General features: G+C 41.1%; 1 protein-coding gene across 1 annotated transcript; it reads left to right on the top strand.

Moving 5' to 3' along the window:
- Positions 1 to 9,104: 9,104 nt before the first annotated feature.
- Positions 9,105 to 15,249, top strand: LOC142377747 (twist-related protein 2-like). Its single transcript, XM_075462056.1, has 2 exons — positions 9,105 to 10,254; positions 14,326 to 15,249. Exon 1 carries the CDS (start codon positions 9,351 to 9,353, stop codon positions 9,921 to 9,923), a length of 573 nt encoding a protein of 190 aa, XP_075318171.1. The 5' UTR covers positions 9,105 to 9,350; the 3' UTR covers positions 9,924 to 10,254; positions 14,326 to 15,249.
- The last annotated feature ends 50 nt before the right edge of the window (positions 15,250 to 15,299 follow it).

Here is a 15,299-nt window from a genome sequence, read left to right as displayed (position 1 = left end):
CTCTTCCTCTTTTTTGAAGACATTCTGGGCATTTTTTATCAGTTTCTGTTCCTCTGAAAAATTCGATTGTGCTATTTAAAAAATTTTTTTTTTTATAAAAAATGCCTTGTAACAGCAAAATAGATTATTTTCTTCATGAGACATATGGGAAAGTGTCACGGGAGCAGATTGACGGTGCTACTTATTCTTCCCTCTGCAAGGCCTGTGTCAGGGGGTCATTGTTGTTGGCATTAAAAGGGGATTTGCATTATGGGAGAGGTAAACCACGTTTTCCACCAAACCAAACCACATATATTAAGAAAAAACACCCTACAGCACTGCATTTGCAACAGTAAATGCTAGCCAATAACCTGCACTTTGAAGTCAGGCAATTATTCCATCCATCCATGTTTTCATCCTGTCGCTCAAAGGAAAGGAGGGGGCGGGTGCGCAGTGTTTTTGGTGCCTGATTTTGTTAAGGCAGTTGCCTGATAGAGGTACTTTGAAGTTGATGTGAAAAATGTGTGACTGAATTATTACAGCGCTATCAATGTTTGGTGTGCTTAAACCCATAAAGTGACTTACTTTTATAACAATATCTGGTGGAGAAAAAAAAAAAAGTCCCTAAAAATCTATCCAGGATACGAAAGTAAACTTAGCACAATTATTATTTACTAGACATATCACTAACTTTGATCCTTGAAAGGCCACTATCATTATTTCACTTTGTTTGTTGCTTTTCTTCATCCTTCCTTTTTTTTTTAAGGCCATTTTTGTGGTACTTGTATCTTAATTGCATTATACTGGTTTGTTTGTAAGCCCCAAGATTCTTGTTGCATCAAGGTAATTGAAATGTGGTGGTTAAATCACCATGGTAACCTTTTTTTCCTTTTTTTTTTTTTCAAACTGGCTGTTATAAACTTCGACATTAAGGCAATGAAAAACAATCCGGCTCACTTTCCACTGAGCAAGCTGGGGGCTTTGGAACCAAATGCATCCTATTAAGTTTATACACCAGCTTGTAAAAAGTCTGTGTGTGTGTAGTATGTAAAGAGAGGGAGGGGTCTTATTTTATTCAATTATAGGACTCCTTTCTACCCAAATCAAGGAAGGAAGCTGTCTTGACTGGCAGTCTGGCTGACTGTGGTGAGACTGGAAACAATAGTTTACACATTCAAATAACCCAAAATATCCCAAACATCCTGCACAATTACATACTGTAGAGCAGCAACACATTTATCAAAATCTACAGCAATAATGGGGAAGTTATTCCTTTGAACTGCAAACACTTCTTTCTTTACCAGAAAATGTCAGAATTAGATGTTGCCTTTCTAGGAGCGACCACCTATCTGCTCTTAAAGATGAGTGAATGAGTAGCTGGAGCAAAACTCACGGCTCACAACGTTTTTTTAATCATGTGTCTCATAATTGTTTGTATTGATTTGCAGTTTAACAACAGCTCAGACAATATAAGCAAATGTTCATTAAAAATTATGTAGAATACAATAGCACGGTAGCAAAATGTGATGTGGTGGAAAGAAACAATTTTTGCTCAAGTACTGTCCGTGCACAGAAGACTCTTTACTGTACTCTGGACTTTTGCTTACTCCATTGCACGTATTTGTCATTGCAGATTAGCACTTAGTTTTCAGACTTAGACTATACGTGCTAAAGATGTAAGATAGAATTATCAAAAGTTCCTCACAGACACACAAATTTTCTTAATTAAAACCCTTACTGCTTTACACTGAGAATTTTATTGTGCTTGAATGATATATTTCAGCTGGCTTTTCCATTGTGAAAGATGAATTGTGGTATTGATGATATAAAAGTGAAGTATTTGATCTAAAAAAAGCAACACGAGGAGAAGAAGAAACAAAAGGAAAAGCAAACATCTTGAATTGTTCGAGAAACAGATGGCCTATTTGACATTAAGAAGTCGCTTTGGCATTTTGGTCTCAGAATGATTTCCAAGGAACTTCCGCAAAGCGTTGTACAAACCCCGCAGAAATTTAAGCAATATCCATAGCAATTTACTGTTTATTTACAAACTGAAACATATGTTTCTAGACCTTTGCAGCCCCCTCTCCTCCCATATCTGCCCTATTTCCACCCTGATTTACTCATTTCCCTCACACTATTTGCTGTTCCCTGTGCGTACTTTCCGCCTTCTTCTCTTTATGTCTGTCTTCTTCTATGACTCATCAGTCAATCAAATTCATTTACCGCCAGGCTTGCCTGTTGACAGCACTCAAGAAGCCCAAGCTTTACTGTACGTTCAGCTATTGTGTGTTTCTGTGTGCGACGCTCTCTGTGCCTCTGGGACCACTGCGCTCTCGCATCTGAAACATTTTAGAGAGACACATATTTGCTGTTCTGGAGCACAAAGGGATATGCCATGGCGGAGGCTGTTTGAAGTGGCTTCACAGGGGGAACCAGAACCAGAACGACGGATTTGAGAAAGCATCGAGAGACGTTAACGCAATGTAACTTTGCTAGGGCCATCTAATCTAATGGAAGCAGATACTGATTCAATGTGAAGGCAGGGCCCTTTGAAGCTGGCTCTGTTGATGTTTCTAATGCAACAGCCCCTTTGGTGAAACGCAGCATTCCTCCCTGCCTCTTAGGCAGTGCTTTGCTCTATATGCTTAACAGAACTGGATGCGTGATAGTGTCTAATCCTGAAGATCCCAGGCTGCATTGCTTCAAGGAACATGAAGTGAGCAGTTAGACAGCAGCATTTGACCTCCTGGCAGGCTCCTTTTCTGAGGAAATAATGCGGGGGGTTGATTGGTGTTGTGGGTGTTGGCTTTCTAGTTAAGAGCCAGACAGGTGTTTAATTGCCTTGTAACATCAAGGTATTCAGTGTTTGAGTAGGCAGTGGGTTTAATGTGCATTTCCCATATGGTGAAAAGCCATCACCGTGTCTCTCTGTATTGTTGGCAGCATCCAGGTCCAGGTGTGGACGTTAGAAAATGCTCCCCTGTCAGCCTTTCTTGATGAGCTAAAGTCTGAGGTGCAAGCTGAAACAAACTTTTCCAACCCAAAGGGCCTCGTGGTTAGCTCTGATCTGCTGACTCACTAATAGTTTTTGTTAGTGTTTACAAAGAGAGAACATTCAATGTTTTAGTTTGAGTGGCTGACTCAGCAGAGAAAATGACTTTCGTGTGTTGATTTGTTAAATATAGATGGCGATCACATCAGCGCCTTTTCCCAGCTAAGCTGAATTAAGCAACAAGTTTTTGATCGTTGTCCATGATTTCTATGGAACTGCATACTATCTCTTCTTATCTCCAGTGAGATTCACATTCAGTTGCGTTTGTCATGCTATGCCCCAGTGTCACACTTACCGTTGGCACGTATGAACATGATGTAAAACTGAAGCAACATTTCACAGATGCACGTACACACTTTTAAAAGGAACATGTATGCATATTTGTAGCTATTTGCACTGCTTTTTTAAATTGAGACTACTTCTGTATGTATGATTGTATGTGATTAGTGTGTCTGTATGGGCATTATTTCATAGTTTTGTAAATAGATTATTGTTATTGTCTTTTATTTGACTAATTTCATTGCATTGATGCCGTATTTATCACAGCGTATGACTAAAAAGCTTTTGACCTTTGACAAGACTAGTTTCTTTTAATGAATTTTGTTTTTGTGTGAATTTGGTCACCGCTTAATGCAACATATGTCAAATATTTGTGTCACATTCCTCTCTGTAAGCCAGAAAAGATAATAGTCCAGCTGGTCGACCACGTTTTGTAACCATCGTGCACTTCTTCCTGGGTTGTCCCAGAAAGGGCCATATGAGTCCTTATTCAGGACCTGCTGCTCAGTGCACCAAATCCCCGGCTCTGCTGTGAGCTCTACTGGGACTATTTCTAATGTGCCTCAGACGAACCCCAGCACTTTAACACTGTAATCAGAGCCAGAGCAGGATATTAGCTAAATTACACATGAAAGTAGGGATATTTAAAGGAAGCTTGAGGACTAAATATTATGATAAATCATGGTCTAATATAAGAAGGTACTTAAAGAATATCACAGGCTTGCACGCATCAGAGAAAGGGTGATTTTGATCTTTGACTGTACACTTATTAAAAAAAAAAAAAAAAATGTCCAGAAACGTTGGGCCAAAAAAATCTCACCTCAAGATCTCCTTAGTTGATGCTCTAGGGTTTTAGATCATATCACATGAGCCTCATCAGCACATGAAGCTAACTAGTTGTTCAAATTTCTATTTCTATTTGAGCACATCAAAGCATTCAAAAATATTTCACTTAAAGATATTCAAGACAGATGAGGGAATGATCAAAGTTAAAGTTTAAGGGTAAATGTTTTGTCTTTTTTTATTTTTTATTTTTTGAAGTTTTCAATCTTCAATCGCAGCCTTAATATAAATAGTTTGACATTTGTGGATATATCCTAATGTGCTGTCCCGGTGAGAGTTATATTAGAAGAGTGAAAACAAAACTATAAAACTCAACACAGACTGGGAACATAGAAAAACAGGTTTATGTTATTTAAATGATTCAAACTGACCAAGATGGTCTGTTTAAAAAAGTAAAGACATAATGTGTTAAATATGGTGTTTCAGAGATGTTAGTCGGGGGATTTTGTTACATTTGGTTTGTAGTCTTTGTGCTAAGCTTTTTATCACAAGTTACTGAATCATATTAACTGTGCAACATCACAGTGCTGTGAATCACTCGTGTTTATTTCTCCAAAAAGGTGAATGTGTGGACACAAGTCTTTGTCTATAATGAAACAATCATTAATTAAAGAAGACCAATGTGGTCTAGCAGAAAAACACACAGAAAATAATCCTAAACTCTTTAATGGCTCTTTTATTACACGGTGGTGGCACATATTTCACGCCTGGTGCAGAAATTGAAGCCTGCCCATGCAGAACGCAACTCGCTTTCATTTGTTGTGTTATGACATTACCCACTAATCAAGACTTAATACGAAAAGAGTTTTATTCTGCAAGGGAATCAGAACAATGCACTGTGGCAGCGCCACGGAAACAATGTTAATGGTGTGTCACTTAGCAGCTTTTTCACAGTGAACATATGATTTTTCTGGTTCAATTTTGGTCGTATAATATCGAAAAAAAAGTCCACCTTTAGTCACAGCAGGGGTTGGTGGTTATCAAAGAACCACACATTAGCACACTTATGTATGTACATGTGTCGTAGATGTAAATCTCAGACCTTTTCACGATGGTGTCCTCACCTCCACATGGAGTGTGACTGTAGATCAGCTGGAGTGGTTTTTGCAGATTTGATCCCTGGACCCTCCAACATGTTCAAATATCCAGGGGTAAGACATGGTGAACAATTTCCAACCTTCAAATTCAGTTGATTTAGATTTTTAGCTGTCGCCATGTTGGTGTTTCTGTGAACAGGAGTAGTTGAAGAGAATGCTGGAGCTGGAGGCTGACACTTGAAACATCATTGGACAGAACGACGTACCTTTTCATAATGGCCACCAGCAAGCTGATGTGATTCTACGCAGTTACTGACAGTGTAATGACTTGGGGGAAAAAATTACTGACTTACTATCTCATTAGTAAAGTTTTTCAAAGTGAATCTGTAGAAGACGGAGATGTTTTAAGGCGAATTAAACACCAAGCCAATGTTTGGCTGTGGTCAATGCAATGTCATGCTGTCAGAATCCCATCAATTAAATTTTTTAAACTTTTTTTTTCAACATGTTGAATTCAATGTGCTGTTTTGTTGCTCCTGGTGGCGTGCGGACACGTCGCATGGCAATACCGCCACAATTAGTGCGCGAACATGTGTGTGTGAATGGGTGAGAAATACATTGTAATGCTCTGTGTAGAACCTAACAAAGGTTTAAAGCCGCTGTGTGATTGCAAACCATTCCCTGTGCTATTTATAGTCCTAATCAAGAAAATTAAGAAGCAGTGGTTCCAAGTTTGAGTTTATTGTATGTATTTTTGTGGAACTAGGACATTTCAGTGTTCATTGTCTTCACCTTTACTTAGTTATCATCCACACCTCTTGTTGAAACCTTTCCCCTTCACCCCAAATCAAACCGCTCCACCCCACCCACTCCCATCACCAGCACCCTCCCCCTCTACCATGCACCTACACCCATTAGCACATCCCCACCCCCACCATCCAGCCAACCGCCCTGCTCCTCCCAAAACCCTTCTAAGTGGATACCCCACAGGAAGGGTTTCTCTGGGAGGGGGAAATGGGTCCCAGATGTCTGCCTCTGTGTCACTATAAGCTCTTGGGATGGAGCCCTTGAAGGATGAGTATGTGGAGAAGGAGGGATTGAAGGATGGCAGGACATGTGTACGTGTATGTGTATGTGTATGTGTATGTGTATGTGTTGTGTGCAAATGTCAAAAACAGCAGCCCAGAAGGGTGAGGAAACACCCAGGGTGAAGGTGAACAGGAAAGTAATGACTGGTTCCTTTTGCTTGGCCTGCATGGATTTCCAAACACATCACTTATGATTGGCCATGCTGCCATGCTCCTACCAGCTGATGTCACCACAACGCTTCAAGATTTTGTTGTATGATGGAAATTGAATTGACTGCATTCCGAATTTTGAACCCCCCCCCCCTCAAAAAAACTTCAAAGTTTAACATGGCTGCTCTTCGGAGCAGTATTTCTGTCAGGTCAAAGCCATATGGTGTAGAGACAGAAATAGACAATACATCTGCTTTTTTTTATATCCAAGCTGCCCCGTGTGTGCATGTAAGTCTATATACTGTATATTGATATATGTACGATCTAAATTCGGCTCCACAAAGGGTTAATTATGACCCCTGTGGAAGCAGAACAAAGATGAGAGCAGGGCCTAAGTGTTTAGTGAAACATTATGTCAAGACTCTGACAAGGAAATGAAATGTGCAACATCAATCAGCCTATGAGGATCGAGATCAAACAAGCCTCCACACTCCTGCATCTGGTTCTGTTTGGACAGCCTCACTTTTTTCCCCCTTCTTCTTTCTTCTCTTTTTCCTACCCATTTCTTATTTTTCTCTGCTTCTCTCCCTCTTTTCCTCCCCTCCTATTCTTCTATGGGCCACAACATTCCTGTTGGCCTACCCGCTATGTTAGCTCATTTTTTCCATCATGGTGGCACAGAGCCACGCTTTCGTTAAAGGTAAGCAGGAGCTCCTGAGATTAGCACCAGCAACAATGACTTTCCTGTCCTTCCACTGTCTCTGTCAGAGCTCCCAATGAGCCTCTTGACTAACACCAGTTAATCCTGGTGTTGACTTGGCGTGTTATGTGAATCTAACTTCATATATTTCACCGTCTCCATCCACCCTTGCTTTGATCGTAGCCATACTTTTTGACTCTCTCTTCCAAGTTGATTGAACCCAACTGGGATTGAACTACTTTAAGTTCAGTCCTGCTCTATATGAATGAAATGTAAACCAGTGCAATCACGGGGCTCATCAAGATTCTCCTGAAGCGTTCTCCACACATCCTTCAAACCCCTCTGAAATCACACCCAAATTCATGCCTCAAAGATTTCAGACTACATCTAAAGAGGGACATGAAATGTAGTTACAACACATGAAACACTTGCTTATACACTAAACCATTTTCTTAGTATTTCTCCATATTGCCTTGACCTGAACTTAATTTAGGCGAATTTCCTTCTTTTGGAGATGGATGCGCTCAAACATTTGGGCTACCAAAGAGTATGCTGTCATCAAAAAGTCCAACATTTCTACAGCTTAGAGCAGCGGAAAACTCCCCTCAAGATGCTCTGCAGTGATCTGCAGATGAGTCACTGGGTTGTGACGCATGTAGGTATAAAATGGTTGCTGTTGGGAAACTGATAGGGATGCAAGGATGGATTCATACAAGATTAAGTTATTAGTCAAAATTGTAGGTTGCACAGACTGAACAAACAAAACTTTTTCTCAGCAGGGCCTACCTGCTGTGTCATGGCTGCCAATGTGAGGAAAAGGAATCTAAGCTACTGCAGATCCAGATGGGTTGGCGGTGTGGGGGTAGAACATGTGCTGGGTCTGCCTTGAGGCCATGGACGGCACAATTAGGTACTCTCTCACCTCTGCAGGCTGAGGTCCATGGGCCATCGAGGTCAGGGGTTACTTAGGGTCTTGTATGCACTACCTTCCGAACTCAATGCAGAGGAGTCAGACAGCTGATGATGGAGAAAATTGAGCAAAAAGAGCTATTCTAAAACCAAGAATAGCCAGGTGAGGGAATGGACTGAAGAACGTCTGGTTTGTGAGCATACTTTAGGGTTTGAAGAGACAGTGAAATGTCAGGAATGAGCATCATTTTAGATAATGAATGTGTAATTGATACATACATATTTCACATCACTGTAGTGCATTACTCCTTTACTGAAGCATGTTTTAATGTCAGTTTTGTGATACATGGTTGAGATGTGGAGATTGACAGTCTCATCTGGACCTCTTCCTTTAAAATTGCGAGATAGGGCACTGGCTTTAGAGAAGGACTGAGCTCTCTAAGAGCCACCCTATTTCAACCTATAACTCTCCTTTATTCTTTTTAGTTCACAGTTTTTTCATTAAGTCAGTCCACCATGTGTCCTATAGTTCCACAAATTTGTTTTTATAGTGTCTGGTCATCAGCGAGATGGAAATAATGACAGACCAATGTTAGTGTGAACGCATTCCTGTTCTCAAAGGAAAATATTTAAACACTGAGTGTATAAGCTGCAGATTTGTTAAAAATATTGTAACACAATGTCTCTGTGATAATCACATAAATGAAAATATATCAAGTATCATGCATTAAAGCGTACACGAGGTGACTGTCAGAAATACGGGGTCTGTGTAGACACGAGGATGCAGGCGGACTGAGGGTGCAGCCCAAATCTGGAACCCATAAATTCTCAGACATCTCTGCAACATTAGACACAGCGCTTCTTATTGGTTGAAAGCGCCACTTACCCCCTTTCCCTATCACCCGCCCCACGAACGCACACTTCCTGCTTTCATGGTCGTCCCAGGCTGAACCACACCCCCTAGAAGTCTGTTGATCCAATGAGAAGTGCACGGCAGCTCCGGGTTAGCGTTTGCCTATAAAAGAGGCAGAGGTGGACCTGCCTGTCAAATGGTTTGTTGTTCCTCTGTCTGGCAGGCTGAGGGGGAAATGTGAAAGTGAGAAATTCAAGAAGGTAACCAGGAAACAAGACAGCCAATCTGATGGAGCTTTAGCAGTCGTAACTTTGTTTGACGGAGAAGAAGACGTTTGTTACCAAAGTTTGTCAAGCTGAGGTTTGCAGAGGGTTTCAGTGAAGACAACCTGTAAAAAAGAGCTGTACATAATCCTGTCTTTGCTGTGGAGGTTGGAAAGTCATCTTTGGACACTACAATGAGAGAAGAGGTGTCCTGCACCAACTCCCCTGAAGGAGGGCTGGGGGCCAGTGAAGAGGAGCTTGAGAGAGGATCGAAAAAGACCACACAACAAGGAAATCGAAAGCGTTCCCCTTATCCTAAAAAGGACAGCCTCAGTCAGGCAGAGGAGAGCAGCACTGGCAGTCCCAGCAGCTTGCTGCCGGCTGGGCCCAAGAAGCCCAAGAAAAGCCCGACGACGGTGGTGTCTTTGGCTCCCTCGTCTTTGGGCCCCAGGCCGGAGCCACCCTTCGAGGAACTACACTCTCAGCGAGTCATTGCAAATGTGCGAGAGCGTCAACGCACTCAGTCCCTGAACGATGCCTTTGCCTCTCTACGCAAAATCATCCCCACACTACCCTCAGACAAGCTGAGCAAAATCCAGATCCTGAAGCTGGCCTCGCGCTACATCGACTTCCTTTACCAGGTGCTGCAGAGCGATGAGATGGACGCGAAGCTGGCCAGCTGCAACTACCTGGCCCACGAAAGACTCAGCTACGCCTTCTCTGTTTGGAGGATGGAGGGGGCCTGGGCCATGTCCACCAGCCACTAGGACCCCACAGATCTTCTCTCCTATACCCTCTTGTTTCCACAACTCCACCCCCACCCAACCTGTCTGTATTAGCATCCATATCCTGACCTCTGACCCTCTGAATTCTTCCCTTATGGTCTGATCCTAACCTTTTCATCTAAAACCTTTGCATACATTTTTCATCCTACGTGACTTCTGTGCTGCATAGTAGTTCACTCCCTTTTTTTTTTACAGCTGAATATATGTCGCTGCAACCCTCCACTCCTGTTTTCCTCCACTGTTTCCACTTCTGTCCCTTGTCTGTCCCACAGTTTTGTCCAGTGCAGCGTATCAGGCCACTGCAGCCCCTAAGGTATGAACCAAAAACCCAAACACACATTTAGACACAGAAAAAAAACCAGGAAGAAAATGTTGAATTCATGAAAATTTCTCTAAACAGTCTCTAAATAGCCGTAAATTGAATTTTTTAAGAGTCTTTCAGCTCGATCAACAAATACTGGAAACAAACACTACACACACACGCTCACACACAAAAATTTAAAAGAAATAAGTGTCCGTATAAAATTAAATGTGCATTTGTTTTATCAAGTAAATAGCAGCAAGGAGACAAGTGATTTGAAATATTGATTAAAATATCTCAATAGAAAAGTATGCAGTTTATATTTCTGGCAATGCTACATGCTGAGTAGTTCCACGGTCACATGCAGAACAGATTTTGTAGCCAAATTCAAATACAGAACAAACAAAACATCTCCTCACTTTGCCTATTCTTAGTGTTTGAACATTTAAAACTACTGAATATATGCCAAAATGTAGTCCCAAACTCATAAACATTGATATGTTACAAATGGCGAATTTCAACGACTAAACGTGAAAATGCTTTAGATAGTCCTTAGATTATGCTGTAGAGAATTGTACAGTTTTTTTTAAAAGCATCCATTTTCAATCACTGTAACTGCTAAACGATTGTTTTTTTCTTTTTCGCAGATTCTAAAAAATGCAGGAGCATTAATAATTATCTGGGTTCATGTTGTTTGTATGAAAGTGCTGCATACAACTGGTTTGATTTCTAAAAACCCATTGCACAGCTAGTTAGTTATGCAATGAAAAGGTGTTCTTTTCGTACAAGAAAATTAATCAGTAAAAGAAAAAAGAAAGCTTAAGAAAACAAAATGCATCAGAAGACATGAATAATCATTTTTTAAAAATCCATGTAAAATATACTTGCAGGTACAATCATAATCAAACAGTCATGAATTAAATGTAAAGTGCTGAGCTTGTGTAGATTCCTAAATATAAGAAAAAAAAAGGCTTTGAATTATACACCGCAATTTTCAAAACCCAGTTTCTAAATGTGTATGAATAATAAGTAAAGAAAAGTCTTTAGATTCTGTCAAATCTCTTTCCTTATAACACTTTCATGAACAACTCTCTATTTACAGTACATGGATACAAATCACTATGTGGATTAGTAATGAACCTCCGTGTATAACAAACACTTTGATCAGCAGAAATAACTTTTGTGTAAGTATGTTTCCCCAAGCTGGCAAGACCTAAACGATCACTGCAATAAATAATAGAAATACAATTAGTTTATGCAGTAGCAAGACTCAAAATTTCACAAAAAGCCTCTCAGTTGTTTCACTTTATGAACTGAAATGAACTATTATCACCATCGTAATCTAACCTCTCGGGCTCCCAGTGTTTGACAGACCTCTGATGAATTTAAGACAAATGTTTTCCCCTACAATCTCCAGGGTCTGTTTTCTTTTTTCAATCATTTTAACAGACACCAGATTCCTGCACAGGTACAGCATGAAAGGAGGGAAAGAAAGGGAGAGTGGGGAGAGAGAAAAAAAAAGTGGAGGCACATCACTCCCTCTCCCCCTGCAGCCTTGCCCTCTTTCTTTCAGGATCCTGTATCGTGCAATCAGGCCTCGCCGGGGCCCAGACAAGCAGGAACCTTTAGATTGGAAACAGTTGCGAGGTATTAGGAAGGTGTGTGTACCAGGCTTAGGGTCAGGCGCATGGACCTGTTTATGTCAGTGCATGTATATGTGTGTATTCGTGTATGTGTTTGGAGTTGAGCTCTAATTAGCTGTGCAGCAGTGTGTGTGTGTGTGTGTGTGGCTGCGTGAACATGTGCATATATGTAAACAGGAATACACTCGCAGATGTTTTTTCAGTGATTTTTTATCTCTCTCATCTCCTGGTTCCAGTTTTGTGAGACTTGAAGTTACATTCCTTCAGAAAGGGAGACAAGAAGCCCTTCAAACGGAATTATAACAAAAAAGTAGTGGGGGAAAAGATGAGGGGCAGAGAAGGTTTAGAGGTGAAACTGAGTGTCTGTACTGCACTCTTTTTCATCTGCTAGTCGACAGGTCAAGGCAAACACCTTTCAAACAGGCTTCTAAGCGACTGCAGCCTTCACACCGTTACATGTTTTTCACTGCAAGAATCAATGAATCACAGATTACAAGACTACATACAACATATACACATAACGTTGTCCAGACACAGTCACACAAGCAGCTGCCGCCCATGTGCACACTGCAGGTGTTCTACTCTGAATTAGTGTTAAACCTCCAGTGGCCTCTGCAGCAGACGTAGATGGGCTCTGGTCAGCAGTGCGAATGCAGAGCCAAGGCTCCCGCATGTGACGCCAAGTGTCCTTGAACGCATCGCTGCAGCTATTACCAACCACTTTGCTTGCTCTGCCTGCAATCATCCGCTCTGCGGGGGCCACCACGGAAAGTGCTAGAAAGTTGGGGCCCGCAGCTGACCCGAACCTGTAATTTTAGGAAAGAGATGAGGCCACAAAGGATCGGGAAACTTCAAAGGCAGGAGCATGAATGTGCGTGTGATCGAAACAGGGTGCATATTGATGAGGTCATACAAATGAGGACATGTGTAATACACAATGTGAATATCCTCAGAAAAAATGGAATCAAGTATGGAATTCCTCCAGGTTTTTGAGGAACTTTTTAAGTTTTCTGAAAGGGTTAGAATAAGAAGAGTACTCTTAGCTCCTCCGTGGTGGATGGTACAGTATGCAGGAGGTGGACGAAATAACTGAACCACTTGATATCAAATCAGTGGTTGTAGCGTTGAAATTTTCTTGATAGTCAGCCATCGGGATTTAATTATGCAATCATGTTACGGTTATATTGTACAACCATATTGTATTGGACTGCAGAAAATCACATGGGGGCCCTGTTACTTTGTCCCCTCCGAAATTTATTTTTCACTTGATCAATATATGATAAGAACAGCAGTGCCCTTAAAATCTAAAAAAACGGTTGAATATTTTTCTTTAGCAGCATGCACACACATGACCGTAAGCGAAACTTGTGCGGTTTTATGCATTTCAAAATGACGTGTGGGTATCTGGCCCTGCTTGAGACCGTGAGAATAAGAGAACTGTTCTGTTGAGGTTGAAGAAAACAATACTCTCTCCTCTGTTTATATCATAATCAATGATTCTCACTGCTCCTTCCTCTGCCGGAACTCCTGGCCCTGCTACACCCGTGCGCGTGTATATGTTTTACATTCTGGACTGACCAGCTGTTGGATGCTCTTCTGTGCATATTGAATATCTGGCTTGCACTCCTGGCCAATCGAGGACCAGATGTAAAGTCCTCTGTGGTTCATCTACATCAAAAGCCTCATCCAGAAGTTGCGGCTTCTGATAGTGATTTTTATTTTTAGAGGTCCAAATTGAAGGCCAAGTGCAGGTGGGAGGGTTGTGTGTGTTATTGTGTGTACATTTGATTGCTGTAGGGGCCTGAACTTTTCTTCATATGAATGGTGGCCAGATGGCTGCAGGGGTAGAGGGCCGGAGGGGAGGAAGGACTTCTGTTGTGACACGTAGGCAATAAAAGGCCACATCACTTGGGCCGGAAATACATCAGGATCTGTCAAACATACTCATGCAATTGAGACTCACAGGCACAGAAAGGAGGTAAAATAAAAATGTGACTTTTCAAACAACTAAACAATAAAAGAAGAGAAAGGACATCCCATTCTTTTTACTAAAGGTTTTTACTTTAAAAAAATAGATCGTTAGACAAAGAAAATTCTGTTGTTTTTCAATTCACACAGTCATGCTTGAATGGCATGATGAAAGTCATGTGAACTGGACTGTCTCTGGATGTGTTTTTGGAAGCATGGAAAGGCACACTGTAATTACAGAGAGCTGCAGATGAAATGTTTGCTTGTTAAAACAAGAGAAGTTGAAGTTAAAGAGCTGCAGGGATTTTTCCACTTTCCGCTAAACAGAAGTGTTTGTTTGTTTGTACACACATTTTTATGACCTCAGCGCAGCCAGAGTCCAGTCGAAGCAAGTGTGTGTTGAAGTTTTCTTCTGGGCCTTGAGTCTTCAGTGTGTTACATTTACTCATCTTTGTGTTTCTCCTCTCTACAGATAAATTGACAAATAGGAAATTCTCCAAACTCGAAGAAATTTGCTCCCGCCTCACAAGATTCTCCACTCCCCCCCCCCCTCATCTTTACAAATCTTTTTTCTCTGGACATGTGCTTGACTCATGACATGGTAACGCAGCTTTCACTGGAATTCCATGTGGAAATGTGACAGTCCAGTGAACTGCTGAACACTCTGAACGATGGAAAAAAGAAACAAACAAACAGCTGGCCTGCGGTGACAATGAAACAAAATGGCTGCTGGTTTGAGTGCCTTCGGTGACACCACGATAACCATCATTCACCATCGACCTTTTTTGCTGGATGACTCACTGCCTGACAGACATTAAGATGACTAATGATAATGGCAGAGTAATGGTTAGAGGGCAGTCACAGCCAATGAATGTTTACAGCTAAAATGCTAATAAGCTAATCGCTCTGGCTCTCGAGGCGGGAGGAGGAAGAACTCTAAGAATCTGACGCAGATCTTCTGCTTTGTTGTGCTGCAGTAACTGGATAGCTTTCTGAGTATTTGGGGAGGGTTTGAAGTGTATCTGTTTGTGAATTTGATATATGCACACTGTATTACTTAAACCCTGCTTATGCTTTATTTACTATGCTTTTGACGAGAAACCACTGATCACAGTTCAGCCACTTGTTTATTTTCAGCTCAGCTTGTTCGATATTAAATGTACAGAAAGCTGTGCTGAACTGCAGCTATAAGATATCTTTTTGAACGGAATTTCACTGAACAACTGAAATATAATGCAGTGGAAAGCTTCTTAGAAAACATGCCAAAGCGTTGATGAAGTGATTACACATACAGTAGAACAGATTAATTTGGAACTATGTAAGTAATTACTGTTTGATCATGTTTCTTTTGTACTGTTTTCATTTCCTTTTTATCATTTGTCATGTTTCATCTCCTGTGGACAATAAAAGCTTGCTCAATGCTATGCATAAGTACATTATTTTCAT

This window comes from Odontesthes bonariensis, chromosome 3, assembly GCF_027942865.1.
Source record: "Odontesthes bonariensis isolate fOdoBon6 chromosome 3, fOdoBon6.hap1, whole genome shotgun sequence".
Classification (NCBI taxonomy): Eukaryota; Metazoa; Chordata; class Actinopteri; order Atheriniformes; family Atherinopsidae; genus Odontesthes; species Odontesthes bonariensis.
The sequence above is the reverse complement of the archived record's forward strand: the minus strand, read 5'-3'. Positions and strand labels throughout refer to the sequence as shown.

Excerpts from the sequence above, each read along its gene's own strand:
- LOC142377747 (XM_075462056.1), top strand. The coding sequence starts at position 9,351 with ATGAGAGAAGAGGTGTCCTGCACCAACTCCCCTGAAGGAGGGCTGGGG.